This window comes from Coregonus lavaretus (assembly GCF_964263955.1).
Source record: "Coregonus lavaretus genome assembly, chromosome: 7".
NCBI classification, from domain to species: Eukaryota; Metazoa; Chordata; class Actinopteri; order Salmoniformes; family Salmonidae; genus Coregonus; species Coregonus lavaretus.
In genome coordinates, this window is record NC_139994.1 from 62,828,652 (window position 1) to 62,849,920 (window position 21,269).

Sequence of the window (21,269 nt, forward strand, 5' to 3'; positions counted from 1 at the left end):
GATCACATTTGACTCATACTCGGAGCGGCACCAGATATTCCTACGACTCAGCAGATGGAGGATTTAAGCGCTAGTCTGAACCGAACTCAGCGGTTCACCCAGGTGATAATGAAAGTCGAACAGTGCCGTCATGTTTCCTCGCTCGCTGGATAAAAGTGAGGTCCCATATTTCTCTCCCCAGCGCAGCGGACTGTCATGTCCGCCGACAGCCCTTTGATGGCCAAGAGAGGAGAGCGAGGGAGACAGACTGTCATTGTCACCAGGGAGACTGCTGACTCCAAGGAGGCTGTAATCCCGGTAACTTTCCAGCTCTCCCTCCCTCCGTCTCTCGCTCTGTCGTTCTTTGCCCTCTCAACATGCTCTCTCCGGGAAAGAGGGAAGCAGAAAGAGAGGGCGAGACAGAGAGCGAGAGGAAAGAGAGAGAGATCTGCAAGATGGACAGAGAGCAGGACTGTGTTGATCTGGACAGTTGGTAGGCTGGTTTATCAGGTCCCTAAGGGCTGTTGATTGGACAGGGGGCCGGCCATTCCTGTAACATCAGGAATGAGTGACACACACACACCGCAAGGTCTCTTTAGTATGGGTAAATCTTTCCACTTCCTCTATGACTGTTTGGAGGCCAAAACCACAATGTGTCCCCTCCTACACCCTCTTAACAACCTTTGGCCTGGTTCCATGTTCCCCTTCCATGTTCACAGAGCTGAAATAACTGGTGATTGTTTGGTTTCCACATTCCTAGTGCGCAATGGTTGTGTTTCAGATAATTCTGTGCCGAATAGAAATTAATGGTAAATAATGTGGTGTCATTTTGGAGTCACTTTTATTATAAAATGTTTCTAAACACTTCTACATTCATGTGGATGCTACCATGACTACGGATAATCCTGAATGAATCGTGAATAATAATGAGTGAGAAAGTTAAGAGGGTCAAAGATCATACCCCAAAGACATGCTAACCCTCTCGCCCTTAAAATCAAGGGTGTCAATCATTTCAGACCCCACTGACGCGCATATTCCTGACCGACTCTGGCTCATAGGAGGTCAGGAGGGAGAGGTATGGGGGTCAAAGGTTACACTGTGTGTCTGTACTCCACTAAGACAGGTCTTCTCCTGATGTTTCCCACGTGAGACATTCCATCCAGTGCCACATGAAGCAGACAATCGGGTCATTGTGTTTCTCCTGTGTGTATCCGTCTGTGTGCGAGGGAGTGACATGGTGTGTAGTGACTGTGTGTAGTGACTGTGCGTTCTGCTCTGCGATGGAGTCTACATGTGACCGTACTATGTCCAAACATACCACTCAGTGTTTCTGTTTGCCTTTGTCTTTCTTCCCCCATTGTCCCCGTCCTCTGGAGCATGATGTATCTGACTGTGGTCTACTCTCTGAGCTCCACTGACCACCCTGTGGTCTACTCTCTGAGCTCCACTGACCACCCTGTGATCTACTCTCTGAGCTCCACTGACCACCCTGTGATCTACTCTCTGAGCTCCACTGACCACCCTGTGATCTACTCTCTGAGCTCCACTGACCACCCTGTGGTCTACTCTCTGAGCTCCACTGACCACCCTGTGATCTACTCTCTGAGCTCCACTGACCACCCTGTGATCTACTCTCTGAGCTCCACTGACCACCCTGTGATCTACTCTCTGAGCTCCACTGACCACCCTGTGGTCTACTCTCTGAGCTCCACTGACCACCCTGTGATCTACTCTCTGAGCTCCACTGACCACCCTGTGATCTACTCTCTGAGCTCCACTGACCACCCTGTGATCTACTCTCTGAGCTCCACTGACCACCCTGTGATCTACTCTCTGAGCTCCACTGACCACCCTGTGATCTACTCTCTGAGCTCCACTGACCACCCTGTGGTCTACTCTCTGAGCTCCACTGACCACCCTGTGATCTACTCTCTGAGCTCCACTGACCACCCTGTGGTCTACTCTCTGAGCTCCACTGACCACCCTGTGGTCTACTCTCTGAGCTCCACTGACCACCCTGTGGTCTACTCTCTGAGCTCCACTGACCACCCTGTGATCTACTCTCTGAGCTCCACTGACCACCCTGTGATCTACTCTCTGAGCTCCACTGACCACCCTGTGATCTACTCTCTGAGCTCCACTGACCACCCTGTGATCTACTCTCTGAGCTCCACTGACCACCCTGTGATCTACTCTCTGAGCTCCACTGACCACCCTGTGATCTACTCTCTGAGCTCCACTGACCACCCTGTGATCTACTCTCTGAGCACCACTGACCACCCTGTGGTCTACTCTCTGAGCTCCACTGACCACCCTGTGATCTACTCTCTGAGCTCCACTGACCACCCTGTGGTCTACTCTCTGAGCTCCACTGACCACCCTGTGATCTACTCTCTGAGCTCCACTGACCACCCTGTGATCTACTCTCTGAGCTCCACTGACCACCCTGTGATCTACTTTCTGAGCTCCACTGACCACCCTGTGATCTACTCTCTGAGCTCCACTGACCACCCTGTGATCTACTCTCTGAGCTCCACTGACCACCCTGTGGTCTACTCTCTGAGCTCCACTGACCACCCTGTGATCTACTCTCTGAGCTCCACTGACCACCCTGTGATCTACTCTCTGAGCTCCACTGACCACCCTGTGATCTACTCTCTGAGCTCCACTGACCACCCTGTGATCTACTCTCTGAGCTCCACTGACCACCCTGTGATCTACTCTCTGAGCACCACTGACCACCCTGTGGTCTACTCTCTGAGCTCCACTGACCACCCTGTGGTCTACTCTCTGAGCTCCACTGACCACCCTGTGATCTACTCTCTGAGCTCCACTGACCACCCTGTGATCTACTCTCTGAGAACCACTGACCACCCTGTGATCTACTCTCTGAGCTCCACTAACTGCCCTGTGCATCTGGGCTGGACTCTGGCCAGACCAATGGATGCCTAGAAAGACAGGATGTTTTCCATGCCCCCAAAAGACCCATAGGAACCTTACAGTGTATCCATCCCAATTACCTGGCAAAAGATGGAGTGTTTGTGAGATTAGACAGACAGACTATCCATCTATCTGTGTGTGTCTGTCGTACCGCATCATATATATGAGCCTATTTTACTCCAATGTTTGTAAACAAAATATATGTAAACAAACCCTGTATAGCTCAAAACATAGTTAAAATTATAATTTTTATATTATGGATGGTCAGTCCTTGCATCCATAGCTCTGTCAATGAATTTGAGAATGGTTACATTTCTCCTGCCCCATCCCCCAGCTTGTTATCGAAACAGGGGCGGGGAGGGCGCTTTGTTATTGTTTCAACTGCAGAATGCCGCTTTAAAACATCACAATCATCCTGATGCAGATCTTTTACATATAAAAACACATGATTGGATTAAACTACACAAAATATATATATATATATTAAATGAAATGGACAGTTTAGGGGTGCATCTCAATAGTCTAAAGAGGCTTCTTCACCTCGTCTCTTTTTTAAATATATTTTATGATAACATCTCACATGTTATCCTTACCTAACCTCCACAACAGCAGGTCCCAGAGCATCCATCTCTGTGTGGATCATACACGTCATCTACAGTGATTCACGTTAATGCCAATCAGAGGAATTTAATTACATCCTAAATTGCCTGCGTCTCATCTGACTTTCTTTAGATTTCCTGCCGCTGTGCTGTGCTGTGCCTCCCCATAGAGGGGCGGGACACCGCTGATGCCAATTGCCATGTAAAATAATATGCACGAAAAGCACACAGCGGCAAAATGAATTCATGTAACTGCAGTGATGCGACATGATTGGAGATGTGAGGATATTACGGCGGTTCATTGTGGGCCCTGTGTGTGTAGACAGTACCAGCCAAGAGTGGGCAAAGCTGTCGTCAAGGCAAAGGGTGGCTACTTTGAAGAATATCAAATACAAAATATATTTTGATTTATTTAACACTTTTTTGGTTACTACCTGATTCCATGTGTGTTATTTCATAGTTTTGATGTCTTCACTATTATTCTACAATGTAGAAAATAGTAAAAATTAAATAAAAACTCTGGAATGAGTAGGTGTCCAAACTTTTGACTGATAGATAGATAGATATATATATCTATGTTGGAGTAGGCATTTCCTCTATGGAAGCCCCTGAAAGTGGTTGAATATCATAAGCCATGGTCTCTACATTGCATCACACAAACACGTCTGAAAATATGTTCTACGAGAAAACAGCCATTGAGTGAACCCATAGTCATCATCGATTTGTCCGTTTTGCCATTAAAGGAACAGTGACAATATAAAACAATCCCAGACTACACTTTAACCACAGTTCATCAGCTACTTAAAGCAAGGAAGGAAAACTCAAAAATGGCACAGAAAGTTCCCTTCCTAAAGAAGGTTTATGTCAAAAGGACAATGGAGCAGGTGAGTAATTATTGTTCAGTGCTCCGCATTCATTTAGCAGTAACTCCAAGAAATGCTGAAGGTGTGTGGAACTACTTTTATTGGTAGGTCCAGAGCTGTATGTAAATCCAGGTCTCTGGGTAAGTCTACTGTTCAACAGAACCTAGAAGGCTAAGGGGAGCTTCCTGCTATGTGTCAGTGAAAATGTTTCCACTAAGGACAGGAGAGAGGATGTGGTTGCCTCCTAAAATCTATTTCTAGATATATCCTGTCTGTTCCCATTAGACTGTCCAACTACATGTTATATGTATTACATTTTAGACAAAGATTATAACTAGTCAAATAATTTATTGACACCGCTATAACACTGAACCAGAATCTGGGATTAGTATGGTCCATAATATTTAAATCAGGCTAGTCTGATGTCACAAAATAACATTAGGGAAAGTATCTACTTATAGATGTAGTTTGTGCCTAATTTTCCAGAGAGTTCCCTGAATTTCATGCATGTCAAACCCTCTCCCTGTCCCAGACACTGCTAAACAAAAACGGAGAGAGTTCTGAGTGTCATGCCCATTTGGATTAAGACTCAGCTGCTGTCTGAGTCACTTCTACCTCCGCCTGTAGGCCTACACAGAGCAGCAGGAACGGACAGAGGGACACGCACGTCTTACAATCACGTGCTCCCGTGCTTATTTTAAAACCATGCGTTGGATGTTTGTGTTTAATCAAACGAGGCTGAGGATTAAGTTTTGGCCTTCGTGAGCGACAGGCAACAGCTGCATGGTCACACAGATGGGTTAGTCATGAAAAGGGGGACAACGCAGAACATCCTCAAAGGGCATATCCTATGTTATTGTAAATCTAAAAGGAGGGCCTGAAGTTCAGAGCCAAAACACAAACTAAACTCGTGTTTTGAGGACTTCTTCTTCTTCTTCTTGGCATGTCAATGACATAATAATAACTCCCGCCTCCTCCACTCACATGGAATGAATGCTTGTCGTTTCACATTGTAAATGATGCATTTAAACCGGTTTGGGAATGAAATGTAATTCGTTACCCAGAGGGCAGAAGTAATTCTGCCTGTGTACGCCTCATCTTCATTCAGTAGGCTACAGGTTTCCACTCTGTACTGCCCATACCACCTTACCAATTATGGCAGTACACATTTAGATGAAAGGGATCCATAGGTCAGGATAGGCATGTTATAAGGTGCAGTTTTACGTTCTGCACAAGGTGACAACAGAGGCGCATTGCTAGGCTAGATCCATGCAATGTGCCTCACAGGAAATTCAAAAACAACATGGCTGTCGGCAACAGTATCCACTCTGGTGCTGAAACTTTGTGTCACTGTAGGGAGGATGGTCTCAGACTAGACGTAACATAGTAGACGAAAATCCAGGGATCCCCTAATTTAGCATATCTGATTCAGCTAGTTAAGGTCTTGTTGAGCAGCTAATAAGTAGAATCAGGTGTGTTAAATTAGGGTTGGACTGAAAACCCACAGGACGGTAGATGTCCAGGAAGAGGGTCGTGTAATCCCCGCTGTAGGCTATCCAATACCAGGTTGATGTAAGGCTATTCTGTTGCAATGGCCAGCAGGGATGTAGCTCAGTTGGTAGAGCATGGCGTTTGCAACGCCAGGGTTGTGGGTTCGATTCCCACGGGGGGCCAGTATGAAAAATAAAAAAAACATTAAAAATAAAAAAATAAAAAATAAATTAAATAAAAAATGTATGCACTCACTAACTGTAAGTCGCTCTGGATAAGAGCGTCTGCTAAATGACTAAAAATGTAAAAATGTAATGTGTACTCTCGAGCAGGAGCGATTGATTACTAGCATGCGTTTGTACCTGCTTTTAACCAAAGCGTCAAATCGTTACAGCTCTTAAATTGACAAGCAATGTTATTCAATTCAAAAATGTTACAACTGTATGGTATGCGTGAATGTCTGACGTTACGTTTGTGAGGCTGCTTTGAGCCACAGCTAGTAACTACGTTAAATCTAAAATCACGTTGTTTTCGGGAGACTGCACGGTATCAACCATCCTCACGCCCAAGTGAAGAATATTGTAGTGCGTGACCACCGTTTGTGCCACAAAGAAACGACCGGAAAAACAGTCGTTTAATTTAGGAGGCTCAGCGATTTTAGGATTTTGAAAGTCGTGTAGTGTCCACCTTTTATATAACGTGGTTACATTTCTAAACAGAAACCTCGACTATGAATTCATTTAAAGTAGCCACTGCACATACACATGGATCTTAATCTGATGGTGGAAGTTGCAGAGAAATTAACGTGTCAAATCACAAGCTTACTGAGTCCGCATTGATTTCAGGAGACGGATGCGAGAGTCTGTCCCTAAACGCGAAGTAAATAAGTTAATAACTTACGTGGTACGACACCGGTCACAGCTGAACTAGCCATGCTCAAAACTACTGCTGCCCGGGTGTGGCGATGTTTTCGGCTTGTGGCAGCCTGGTTTGGACGCTGGCTACTACGGTCAACGACAGGTCTGGGTCTGGGTCTGTGGAGGGAGGGATATGGTCGTCACTACAGCCACAAACCCCGCCTATTTCTACAATTCTCTTCTTACAATGCGATTTTAAACCTAACCTTGAATTAAGATCAAAAAGCTAATTGTTGTTTTCATGAATTTTTACGATACAGCTAACTTTGGCAGTTGAAACCGAGGGATACGCGTTCATACTTTTTCTGACTGTTGCTTGTATTTCCTCTTTCGTATCTGAGCCCGGGAGGAACACCCTTCTCTTAAAGATGTACCATACCCGCTTAACAAGAGCTACGTCTGTGCGAAAAACTGATCTGGAATCACAAATAAAAGGAGTATCAATTCAATCTGTTAAAAAAAATAATAATACTCAAATGCAGTTTATATGCATTATTTTGGATGATACAGTAGCCAAAATATAATTAACCAATGTAATAGACACTGGTTTAGTAGCTTGTTAGGCTACAATATATTTTCCACAGTGAAAACTTTAAAAGCTTTTATATTATCTGAATCATGTGCATTGTTTTTTTATGCCTCTTAATTTCCTCCCCTTCAGTGTCGACACATCATTCAGGGCAGGTGCAGAGCCCCACCTGTTTTGAGACCCACATGTTTAGCAAAAAAATATATATACAGTACCAGTGAAAAGTTTGGACACACCTACTCAGTCCAGGGTTTTTCTTTATTTTTACTACATTTTAGTCATTTAGCAGACGCTCTTATCCAGAGCAACTAGGGTTAAGTGCCTTGCTCAAGGGCACATCGACAGATTTTTCACCTAGTCGGCTCGGGGATTAGAACCAGCAACCTTTCGGTTACTAACACAACGCTCTTAACCACTAAGCTACCTCTCGCACTCAGTCTGGGGTTTTTCTTTATTTTTACTATTTTCTACATTGTAGACATCAAAACTATGAAATAACACATATGGAATCATGTAGTAACCAAAAAAGTGTTTAACACATCAAATTATATTTTATATTTGTGATTCTTCAAAGTAGCGCCCTTTGCCTTGATGACAGCTTTGCACACGCTTGGCATTCTCTCAAACAGCTTCATGTAGTCACCTGGAATGCATTTCAATTAACAGGTGTGCCTTGTTAAAAGTTAATTTGTGGAATGTATTTCCTTCTTAATGCGTTTGAGCCAATCAGTTGTGTTGTGACAAGGTAAGTGTGGTATACAGAAGATAGCCCTATTTGGTAAAAGACCAAGTCCATATTATGGCAAGAACAGCTCAAATAAGCAAAGAGAAATGACAGTCCATCATTACATTAAGAAATGAAGGTCAGTCAATACGGAAAATTTCAAGAACTTTGAACGTTTCTTCAAGTGCAGTTGCAAAAACCATCAAGCGCTATGGTGAAACTGGCTCTTGTGAGGAACGCCACAGGAAAGGAAGACCCAGAGTTACCTCTGCTGCAGAGGATAAGTTCATTAGAGTTACCAGCCTCAGAAATTGCAGCCCAAATAAATGCTAAACAGAGTTCAAGTAACAGACACATCTCAACATCAACTGTTCAGATGAGACTGCATGAATCAGGCCTTCATGGTCGAATTGCTGCAAAGAAACCACTACTAAAGGACACCAATAAGAAGAAGACTTGCTTGGGCCAAGAAACACGACCAATGGACATTAGACCGGTGGAAATCTGTCCTTTTGGTCTGATGAGATTTTTGGTTCCAACTGCTGTGTCTTTGTGAGACGCAGAGTAGGTGAACGGATGATCTCCGTATGTGTGGTTCCCACCGTGAAGTATGGAGGAGGAGGTGTGGGGGTGCTTTGCTGGTGACACTGTCAGTGATTTATTTAGAATTCAAGGCACACTTAACCAGCATGGTTAACCAGCTAAATTAGTATTTGTGTCATTCTCAAAACTTTTGACCACGACTGTACCGTTTGTCAATTTGAGACGGCATAGCCAGTATATGCTTCCTTAAAGTAGTCAGAATGAATCTAAGAGAACTCCAAAAATCTGTCATTAATTTCGACATTTGTGCCTTAGAGATCTTAGTCACACAATTTTACATCTGACTAAGATGTTTGGTGCAGTATTTTTCTATGAAAACGAGGAGTCGTCTCGTTGAATGACAAATACTTTATTAAAGAATCCCTACTGTTGACCAATCACCGACGAAGGGGCGTAGACTTCAGCTCCGAACTTCGGCTTGCCTCCATAAAAAATGTAGTTTGCCTAAACACATGAAAAAACCCTCACCGAAGTCAAAAACCTTTGTCATAATATAATGCACATACTCTACCGAACTGTTTCGACTGCTAAGCATGATGACGCCTTAAAATACCTTCACTTGAAGAATGCGTATTGTTTCAGTTTAGGGACAAGAAATGTATCATACCTAGGCAACAACAACGATGTAATGAAGAATGGTATTATTGTTTAAGTCAAACTGCAGTGAATAGCCTATGTCATTCGAAATAACTGCTTGTAGCCTGCCTGATTGGGCAACCATTTGGGTGAGTTATGGATTTTTTCTCGGCAGTTTAGCCTACAAGGTCCAGGCACATTATCATGCCAGTAATATGGTGTATTTTGTCAGGATGTATCAGCTAACAGAAACATGCAAATGCAGGGATTTCTAGTGGCGCACTTATGAATTATGATAATGCATGAGCGCAGAGAAAGTTGTATCCATAGTTTCCGCGTTTGGCTATGGAGCCAGATACCTGGCGAAAGTTTGAACGTACATATCGTTAAGATCGTAAGAAAATCCATAACTAAATTGTTAGGATCGTAAGAAAAGCCACGCGTGAAACATGAACGTAAACGTGAAATGTAATCTGTGAACATACAAACACCATGTTATGATTACAGACCAACATTTTAGTCTTGTACAAATCTTGTGTTGCAATTCTGACTTACAATAATACCTTTCAGAGTTTTGGCAGTTTCATCTCACCAACAAACAAAAAAAACGTTACATTCAGGGCGGGATGTAAATATAGGGTGTTTTTTTACTCACTTTTTGTCTCTCCCACAATGTTATTCCTCTCTCCTACAGCGTTATTCCTCTCTCCTACAGCGTTATTCCTCTCTCCTACAGCGTCCATCGCAATTACATGCACATGGTCAATTATGCAAATTAAGTGATGAAGTCATTTAACGACTTTTAGGACAGCCAATAGCTACTTTCCTTACTGAGGAGTTGGCAACACTGAGTGCTACTGGAACAAGCATAACGCAGTATATAAAAAACGGAAGTCAGGGAAACCGGAAAGAGGTATCCTGCATGTTTTCAAGTGAAGTCTCCATTCTCTATTACTCCTGTTGAGTTTACTTCACATTTAGGTAGCTAATGTAATGGATTTGTTTACAACAGTGAAGTTTGTAAACAGTGAAGTTTCAGTCTGCTAGGTGTATCTCTACAGCATGGGCATATCTCTGGGTGACGTGGACATCCCCATGCATGATATGACTAATTCAATATTGCACCATCCCATTCTCTGGGCTCTGTCTGCAATCATAAACAGTAGTATATACCAGGAATAATGAAACAGAATAATAATATATGTTTGGTGAATATATGAATGATGTATGACCACTGGAGTCTTTGCCACTCAAAATATTTGTTTCTAGAATATTTTGATATTTATTTAATCACTCAAAATCTTGCCAAAGCATATTCTGTAGGAGATGTTAACATGAATGTAAAATAATTTGACATGATTTATATGAATCGGGTCATGAACATATGGACTTAAATGAACAAGGGAGAGGTTAAACGTAGGCTAAGTCTGGCATAAGCTTATTCCCACACTTTACAATAACTCTGTTGGTCTTAGGTAGTCTCCGTATAGGCTATTCCCTCCATCGCAACACCGCTGCCCAGTTGAAGAGCTTGTGATCTCCATGCAGCGCCACAGCACCATGCGCCTTCTGAAAAGCCCTCAGCCTCAGAAGATGCCCTTCTGGAGGCATGCAGTCATAGAGTCATTATACCCTAATGTAGGCCTGTTTGCCTACCAGCCCAATAAAGTGCAGAGCATGATGCGTGCAACTCATCCTCCCAACGTCATTCAGTTCAGTCAGTCAGTATGTCATTCATTCTGTCATTTGTCTAAGTTGCAATAGGAACTAAATCAAATAGAATAGAACAGTCTTATCCATTTGTTTTATTGAAATTCATGTGTGTCCAAAATTATCTACATTCTCCAAAGTTCTTCAGCCTATCACTTTAATAATTCAATGTTGAATTTAGGCCTATCCAAATAAAAATAATTGGAGGCATTGCAATTTAGGATATCATTTTTTTGCGTTCTGGTGTCTTGCGGAATAATTTTAGAACTCCATTTGTGTTTTGTAACTGTTTTTATTATAGAGCTCCCCTTAAAGAGAGACCCCCAGCTCACAGGCCTCTAAATACAGGCCTCTAAATACAGGCCTCTAAATACAGGCCTCTAAATACAGGCCTCTAAATACAGGCCTCTAAATACAGGCCTCTAAATACAGGCCTCTAAATACAGGCCTCTAAATACAGGCCTTTAAATACAGGCCTTTAAATACAGGCCTCTAAATACAGGCCTCTAAATATAGTCTCTAAATATAGGCCTCTAAATATAGCCTCTAAATACAGCCTCTAAATACAGCCTCTAAATACAGGCCTCTAAATACAGCCTCTAAATAAATGTTAAACAAAATATTTGAAGAAGCACATGCAGTGGCTGATAGGGAAAACAGATCTGGCAATAAGAACAGTCTATAGATAGTCTTGACCCCTTGGTTATTTCGCTCGGGACAGGTTCCAGCTTGGGCTGTGGCGGTCACGAAATTTGATTGTCAAGCAAATAACTGTCTGTCTCACGGTAATTGACCGTTAATTAACATAACCACATTTAGCACCTCCTGGGTTCCACACATAGCCACCAAGCCACTGATGCAGACCTTTGGAACATCTATATTTTAAAAAGTTGAATAAATCCATGTAATATAGCCTACACCTTCACAATTAATCCATTATTTATTTTAGACAGGTCTAAAGAAACATGATATGAAGACAATGTAGTCTATTTCAGATGAACAGAATAGCATACTCTTAATTGTCCTTATGTTAGGTCCTGATCTGGCTATGCCAAATGGCTGTGGGCTACACTAGTTCATTTAGCAGGCAAGATTTGCTTAGAATTCCGTGGCATTATTTTATAGTATGAAGAATACAATTGAACAAAGCTGAATAAATTAGAAAGGATATTTTCTCCAAACGATTTGAGGGAGTGCACACATGCGGCTATTCTGTGTTGAGCGGTTAACAAAGAAATAGGTATTCCTATATGCTTAATTTAGAGTTATTCATGTGACTTTAGTTGTTCTACAAACGTTGGGCTATATGTTTTGATTTTTAATACATTGTAAGGATGCATGATGCAACTCTAATGATGATTAGAAAAAATTAGCTTGAAAGGCATGAGCTGTGCTTTGTTTTTTGCGCAGGCTGTAAACACTACATCAGTCACTCATTCACAATTTGACAAGCACTTGATAATGCCTAGAATTTCACGGTGGCATCTCCTTTATGTGCCAGTGGCTGTTGTGCGCTTCTCCCGGAGTGCTGCGAGCTCCGTCACGTGATCGGGTCTTTCTCACAGGCTACAAGTGAAGACAGACATATCGGGGACGCAACTGCGCACGTCCTTATCCAATTCCGAGGTGCATATTGAAGATATTGGAAGAACTGTCCACATTTACTTTTCGTCAGCCAACAAGATGAGTAGGCCTAACGAACAGCAAAAGCACTAGCCTATGTCAATCTACTAAGGTTATTACAGGTGTGCTGAGTTGCGGCTGACGATGGTGGGCGTGGCTTCGGTCCGGAGTCCTGGCAGCTGTGGTTGAGTGACTGATTGACTAGAGTATATAAACTGTTTGCAGAGAGAGAGAGAGAGAGAGAGAGAGAGAGAGAGAGAGAGAGAGAGAGAGAGAGAGAGAGAGAGAGAGAGAGAGAGAGAGAGAGAGAGAGAGAGAGAGAGAGAGAGAGAGAGAGAGAGAGAGAGAGAGAGAGAGAGAGAGAGAGAGAGAGAGAGAGAGAGAGAGAGAGAGAGAGAGAGAGAGAGAGAGAGAGAGAGAAGGTAGTTCTGCCCATGGGAAAGCGGGTTAAGGCTTAGAGTGTGTTAGGAAGGATTAGGTGTGTAGAAGAGGAGGGACTTTTTGTTTATTTTCATTACTTGGACCCCGTTCCCAAACATTCCCTTCTCTTACCATCCCTGGTTTGTTTGATTGGTCTATGTTTTACTACTGTTTCTTTATGGGTGTTGTATATGTTGTTCAGTACCTTACTAAACGTCCCCAGAGGGGTAACATTGAGTTCTGGTTGTTGTGTCTGGTTATTTTAGTTAGTTACACCCCACATTTCTTCCCCATCCGTCTAGTTTACATTGTGTGCGTAGGCACAGGCATTTACGTCTCCTCCTCAGACGAACTACACCCATTTTTACATACATTTTAGTCATTTAGCAGACGCTCTTAACCAGAGCGACTTACAGGAGCAATTAGGGTTAAGTGCCTTGCTCAAGGGCACATTTACGTCATTTAGCAGACGCTCTTATCCAGAACGACTCACCAATTGGTGCGTTCACCCTATAGCCAGTGGGATAGGGGAGGGAGAACGTAACACTCATCCTGACATACTGCTCGTTCTGTGCGTGCTTTCCCGGCAAGACAGGAATGTCAGCGTTCTGCCATGGCCAGCGAAGAGCCCGGATCTCAATCCCATTGAGCACGTCTGGGACCTGTTGGATCGGAGGGTGAGGGCGAGGGCCATTCCCCCCAGAAATGTCCGGGAACTTGCAAGTGCCTTGGTGGAAGAGTGGGGAAACATCTCACAGCAAGAACTGGCAAATCTGGTGCAGTCCATGAGGAGGAGATGCACTGCAGTACTTAATGCAGCTGGTGGCCACACCAGATACTGACTGTTACTTTTGATTTTGACCCCCCCTTTGTTCAGGGACACATTATTCAATTTCTTTTAGTCACATGTCTGTGGAACTTGTTCAGTTTACAGTTGAAGTCGGAAGTTTACGTACACTTAGGTTGGAGTCATTAAAACTCGTTTTTCAACCACTCCACAAATTTCTTGTTAACAAACTATAGTTTTGGCAAGTCGGTTAGGACATCTACTTTGTGCATGTAATTTTTCCAACAATTGTTTACAGACAGATTATTTCACTTATAATTCACTGTATCACAATTCCAGTTTGCATACACTAAGTTGACTGCCTTTAAACAGCTTGGAAAATTCCAGAAAATTATGTCATGGCTTTAGAAGCTTCTGATTGACTCAAATTATGTCAATTAGCCTATTGGAGGTGTAGCTGTGGATGTATTTTAAGGCCTACCTTCAAACTCAGTGCCTCTTTGCTTGACATCATGGGGAAATCAAAAGAAATCAGCCAAGACCTCAGAAGAAAAAAAGATTGTAGACCTCCACAAGTCTGGTACATCCTTGGGAGCAATTTCCAAATGCCTGTACAAACAATAGTACGCAAGTAAACACCATGGGACCACACAGCCATCATACCGCTCAGGAAGGAGACGCTTTCTGTCTCCTAGAGATGAACGTACTTTGGTGCGAAAAGTACAAATCAATCGCAGAACAACAGCAAATGACATTGTGAAGATGCTGAAGGAAACCGGTACAAAAGTAACTATATCCACAGTAAAATAAGTCCTATATCGACATAACCTGAAAGGCCACTCAGCAAGGAAGAAGCCACTTCTCCAAAACTGCCATAAAAAAGCCAAACTACGGTTTGCAACTGCACATGGGGACAAAGATCGTACTTTTTGGAGAAATGTCCTCTGGTCTGATGAAACAAAAATAGAACTGTTTGGCCATAATGACCATTGTTATGTTTGGAGGAAAAAAGGGGTTGGCTTGCAAGCCGAAGAACACCATCCCAACCGTGAAGCACGGGGGTGGCAACATCATGCTGTGGGGGTGCTTTGCTGCAGGAGGGACTGGTGCACTTCACAAAATAGATGGCATCATGAGGAAGGAACATTATGTGGATATATTGAAGCAACATCTCAAGACATCAGTCAGGAAGTTAAAGCTTGGTCGGAAATGGGTCTTCCAAATGGACCATGACCCCAAGCATACTTCCAAAGTTGTGGCAAAATGGCTTAAGGACAACAAAGTCAAGGTATTGGAGTGGCCATCACAAAGCCCTGACCTCAATCCTATAGAAAATGTGTGGGCAGAACTGAAAAAGCGTGTGCGAGCAAGGAGGCCTACAAACCTGACTCAGTTACACCAGATCTGTCAGGAGGAATGAGCCAAAATTCACCCAACTTATTGTGGGAAGCTTGTGGAAGGCTACCTGAAACGTTTGACCCAAGTTAACAATTTAAAGGCAATGATCCCAAATACTAATTGAGTGTATGTAAACTTCTGACTCACTGGGAATGTGATGAAAGAAATAAAAGCTGAAATAAATAATTCTCTCTACTATTATTCTGACATTTCACATTCCTAAAATAAAGTTGTGATCCTAACTGACCTAAGACAGGGAATGTTTACTAGGATTAAATGTCAGGAAATGTGAAAAACTGAGTTTGAATGTATTTGGCTAAGATGTAAACTTCAGACTTCAACTGTATGTCTCAGTTGTTGAATCTTGTCATGTTCATACAAATATTTACACATGTTAAGTTTGCTGAAAATAAACGCAGTTGACAGTGAGAGGACGTTTCTTTTTTTTGCTGAGTTTAGATGTTGAAGAGATGAAAAAATATTCCTGGAGTAATTGATGTGTGGTGAATGAAGAAAAAGTGAAGTCTCTGTTCTTTTGTTTTTTGATACTCAAGTACAGGTGTGGTATATTAACTACAGAGTCAGAGCATTTATTCCAAGACCAATGCAGTGTGATCATTGTAAAGCATTTGGTCATGTTTCAAGTGTTTGCAGAAGGGAGAGGCCGAGATATCCAAGTTGTGGAAAATATCATATTACAGTGAGGGAAAAAAGTATTTGATCCCCTGCTGATTTTGCAGAGGGGTCAAATACTTATTTCCCTCATTAAAATGCAAATCAAGTTATATCATTTGCATTTTTCTGGATTTATTTGTTGTTATTCTGTCTCTCACTGTTCAAATAAACCTACCATAAAAATTATAAACTGATCATGTCTTTGTCAGTGGGCAAACGTACAAAATCAGCAGGGGATCAAATACTTTTTTCCCTCACTGTATGTGTTATAAAAGCGATGAAAGTGACATGTTGCAATTGTGGTGGGAACCATGAAGTCACGTCTTTTGAACGCCCCACCAAGGTTAAAGAGAAGGAGGTGGCCAAAGTCAGGGCTGTCCAGAGCATATCATATGCAGCAGCTGTTAAAAGGGTTGAGGGTTTGAATGGTGCTCCTGAAGAGTCCATGGTGGTGGATAGGACTTCACTGCAGGCTGCAGGGGTTGCCTTTCGCCAGCAGGATCCTGACATTTTAAAGGTTAAGAAGGTGGACTTTGTGGCCTTTATAGCTATGGTGATAAATGTCACTGCCAAGGTGGAGAGAAGGTCCAGGAAGATAGAAATCATAAATAAATAAATAAATAAATATGCCATTTAGCAGACGCTTTTATCCAAAGCGACTTACAGTCATGTGTGCATACATTTTACATAAAACCCACAGAAGAAGAACGAGAGACGACTAGTTAGATGTAAAATTGGGCAACTAAGATCTCCTCTGCAAAAACATACAAATTAATGACAGATTTCTTGAGTTACCTTAGATTAATTCTGACTATTTTGAGGAAGACCCTATAGCTTAAATTATGCCTCATTTGTAGCCTATTTTTTTTTTTTTTTTTTGTTTATTTGCTTTTGTATTTTGGTTTGTTTATTTAGCTATGTTACCCTTTTGTGCTCTGTTTCCCACTGACACGATTTGAACGTATGTTATGCCTTATTGTATTTGATTTTGTACATTGGCAATAAAACATGAATTAAAACAAACTATTTTGAGGAAGTGTATACTGGCTACGGCGTCTCAAGATGGACAAAAAGTGCTATTGCCGCTTTTTTCTTGTTTTTCAAGCAAAAGTCTAAGGAATGCACCCCACCTGTTTTCGTGGTGATTTGATAGTGAGGAAATGGACAGGCACGGTAAGAAGAACACTGACGCTGTGCACATGTCATTTCTGACTGCAAACTAAAGATCAATACATCAAACTAACCCTAGGTGGTGCCCTATCCTTTCCTAACAAGCAGCCCATCGTGGTCTATGAGTGTCTGCACATGCACAGCCACTGCTGCAAGTTGTGGTGCTTTACAGTCGTGGGCAAACATTTTGAGAATGACACAAATATTAATTTTCACAAAGTCTGCTGCCTCAGTTTTTATGCTAGGTACAGGAACTGAAGCAGTCAAATATTTTAGATGCCGGTACTCAGTTCCGGTGAGCTCCTTTCCAAGTCAAGTACTGCTCATAGTTCAATTATCTGAATGAAAGGTGACCTAATCAAGTTTAATCCATTTAAAGGTAGACTCCACGACATGATGTTGCCACGAGCAGCACCGGAGATATTGAGACGAGCGAGATGCAACACTTTGCTCTCACACAGTCACACACAGTATCTGAGCACGGGTTAGCTTCACGCTGTTCACAGCCTGGTAGCCGGGGCACCAAAACAGCGGAGAAGTTGAGCCTCACACTTCAACGCTCTTAGTTGTTGCGGAAATTTACCCACTATGCTGTTTACTTTCTGCATCTACGTCATATCGCTGAGTCTACCTTTAAAATGACCTTGTAGGGAAGACACCCTGAGACACTGTTGTGGGCTCTGGCATAGGGGTCTTACTGTTCTCACACCTGTTGTCATGGAGACATGATAGTGAGGACATTTACATAATTTAATTTTGTCATGAATGATTACCAAACAATTTAGATCACACTTTTTAACATCCTGTCCGGGTGAGACATGTTCATCCGGCCTGTGTGCTCATAGTAATAATAATAATAATAATATGCCATTTAGCAGACGCTTTTATCCAAAGCGACTTACAGTCATGCGTGCATACATTTTTTTTGTGTATGGGTGCTTGGCTAGGGCCAGAACACACTGGTACTAAAGTAGTACCTATGAATACCTAAAATACAACATTTTACTGCTTGAATACTGGTACCGTACCTCTTATAGAATAATGGCTTAATTACGGAGTTCCGGCACCTATTTTCAGTCCATTTCAAGCCTCACAGTCCTATGGTCTATTGGATCATGTTTAGTCAGTGAAGTGAAGAATGTACAAGTAGCTGTCACTTTTCTATTCATGATAAAATGTATGATAACACGCATCACGATTACCTCTGCACGTTGTTTGTTGCCAGTTCCTTTCAAACAGTATGAAAGTATACCATGATCACCTGTGTGTGACTTGGTCAAATATGTATCAACTTGGTTTGCCCTGCACTCCTTGTTCAAAAGTCAATAGGTGACACCTGACCCTGAAAATATAGCTTCAGGTTTGGGGGGCCACTTTCAAGGTCACGCAGGCAAACTACGTCTGTACATGAACCAATTGTCACTTCATTTAATATTCTAGTAACACATTTGACTTAAAACCCGTAAAATGTGTTACTAGAATGTGTTACTAGACAAATGCATTATGATGCCGTTATAATGCATTATGATGCCAATTATGATGCCGTTATAATGCATTATGATGCCAATTATGATGCCGTTATAATGCATTACGATGCTGTTGTAATGAATTATGATGCCAACTATGATGCCGTTATAATGCATTACGATGCTGTTGTAATGCATTGCGGGGGGGGGGCCATTTACACCTAAACCGCTACAGTTAATTCTATTGAATTGATTGATTAATAGTGCACAAGCTCTGCCTGTTACTGTACACATTTACATTTACATCGTTTAGCAGACGCTGTTTTCACAGGTGTGTCACAACTGTTTGATTACATCCAGCACAAAGTGAAGCTAGCCTCTGTTTTAGAGCTCTGTTGCTTATCACCGACTAAAGCAAACTGATTGATTTATAAATACAACTACTCATTATGATTTCTAGGTCAGTCTGATCAGTCGTGTGCAAAGTCGATGATCAGCGACAAAAGCAGAATTGATCCTCAACATGGTTTCTGTGTTGTTTTGCTCACAAACATGACCTACATTCTAAGTAACCTCTAGGTAACCTCTAAGTAACCTCTAGGTAACCTCTAAGTAACCTCTAGGTAACCTCTAGGTAACCTCTAAGTAACCTCTAGGTAACCTCTAGGTCACCCTCACAGGTCCTGTCACTGTCCTCATCTCCTACTGGGCCTGCCCCAGACCGTAATCACAGCCAATTACCCACAGTAAATATCAGCCAAATAATCATTCTACCCGACTTCCAAGGAATATAGTCTCCCGAGTGGCACAGTGGTCTAAGGCACTGCATCGCAGTGCAAGCTGTGCCACTAGAGATCCTGGTTCGAATCCAGGCTCTGTCGTAGCCGGCCGCGACCGGGAGACCCATGGGGCGGCGCGCACAATTGGCCCAGCGTCGTCCAGGGTAGGGGAGGGATTTGGCCGGCAGGGGATGTAGCTCAGTTGGTAGAGCATGGCGTTTGCAATGCCAGGGTTGTGGGTTCGATAAAATAGTGTATGCACTAACTGTAAGTCGCTCTGGATAAGAGCGTCTGCTAAATGACTAAAATGTAAATGTAAATGTAATATAAAGAAATAAGTAGGACGTGACCTGCATGACTTTTTGCCACACTCAACATAAAAATGTTTTATCCAATAACAGGTCAATTACAGTAGATGTTGCAAAGATCTAAGGGTAGGTTTGTGGCAGCCCTTTCATTTATTTTTTATTTAATTAATTTAAATCATTTTTATTTATTATTTAACATTTACTAAGGTGTTTGAATGTAATCATGTTGGGTTCATAATAAAATGTATTCACACCAAAATAGTCGTTATGGGCATGAGTGTTGTACAAAAAAAATACAATAAAAATAAAGGTATTTACACGTCATTTAACCTCCATCAAATGGTATTATGGCAGCCATATTGGATTTCAGGCAAAATCCAGGGTGGCCCCAAAGATCATCAGTGGTGGCCCCCTTACAAAAAAAAAATGTAATTTTGATGTCTGAGCCCACTAGTTTTCCTTAGAGCAATTAAAATTGTCACAACATCAAAAGACGTGTAACTATGTATTTTTGTCACATAGGACCATACAGCACTGAATGGGAGGACATTTGACTTGGAAAGTTGTGTATTAATAATCAGCTAACAAAAAGTGAAGCTTACATTCATCATAAATATTCATAGGTCTATATTTCCAAGATGCATTAAGATGTCCTAATGCTGTTTGTTTGTGTACGTAGGGCAGACAACTAACTATTTTTATTCCACATTTTAGCAATATCGGAGCTTGTAATATTGGCTTACATGAGCCTATGTGGCCCATCCCCCTCAGCCAGGAATTATTCTACACTGTTTGAGTTTAGGGGGTGTGTCATAATATTGTGATGATCTGACTAGATCATAAAAGAACAACTGTCCAGACAGAGGATTGAGTTTACGAATGGACGGTTTATTAAACCAACTTTACACAGGCTACTGTTTGGCCGTAGCCCACGCCAAATAAATGAAAGATAACCCACAAGCCAATCGTGACCTTCTCTTGTGAAGCCCAGACGTAAAAAGAGAGAGAACAAAGGCTAAACCTGGTCTTAACTTCCAATGCTCCATCCCCCTGCCCAACCCCCCTCCACGCCACTCCGCCAACCGCCAGGATGCCCGGCATCAGAACATTCCAGGCATTCCCGTGATTGGCAGATAGCAGGTTGATTGACATGTCGGACCCCGCGAACACTGGGTACTGGTAGGTACAACACAACCATCTACTAGCCTAACACATAACACACAGCTGTCTGTGCGGGTCGCTACAATATCTATCAATCTAACCACTTTTGCAGTAAAATATGTTTTCACAACCATCCATTTCATAAATGGGAGACATTAGAGATGTGAAAAACATGGTTGTGTTTTGTTCTAACTCAGGTAGGGGTATTTGTTTTTATATATATATACCTTTTTGAGGATAGGCCACTAGCCTATATGTGACTTGTCTGTCTAGAACATATGGGCAAAGATCTAGTAATAGTCTATAGTCTACAAAATAATTGAAAATTATTTGATGACCTCATATCAGTGCCCTGATCAGGACATGGGGGCTATTCTGCAGAATTCTAGCTCTAATTCACGGTCACATGTCCTTGTTCCTTTCGCACTGCCCTAGTTTTGAGGACTGTTTACCAGAAATACCAGGTCTCTCTCAACCACCCAGCCAGCCGCGTGATTTTCGAGGTGGGTTGGGACAACATTCAACGTCACCATGCTCGTCTTGCAGAGGCA

General features: G+C 42.3%; 1 protein-coding gene across 1 annotated transcript in view; it reads right to left on the reverse strand.

Moving 5' to 3' along the window:
* The window catches only part of LOC311133002 (RELT-like protein 1), a 35,707-nt gene extending 28,598 nt beyond the window's left edge, over positions 1-7,109 (reverse strand). Inside the window, exons 1-2 of the mRNA XM_084166420.1 lie at positions 6,996-7,109; positions 6,773-6,906 (exon numbers count right to left, since the gene is read on the reverse strand). Of these exons, the coding sequence (XP_084022546.1) occupies positions 6,773-6,806 (34 nt within the window). The 5' untranslated portion in view covers positions 6,807-6,906; positions 6,996-7,109. The remainder of the gene's footprint in view (positions 1-6,772; positions 6,907-6,995) is intronic.
* Between the last annotated feature and the right edge of the window lie 14,160 nt (positions 7,110-21,269).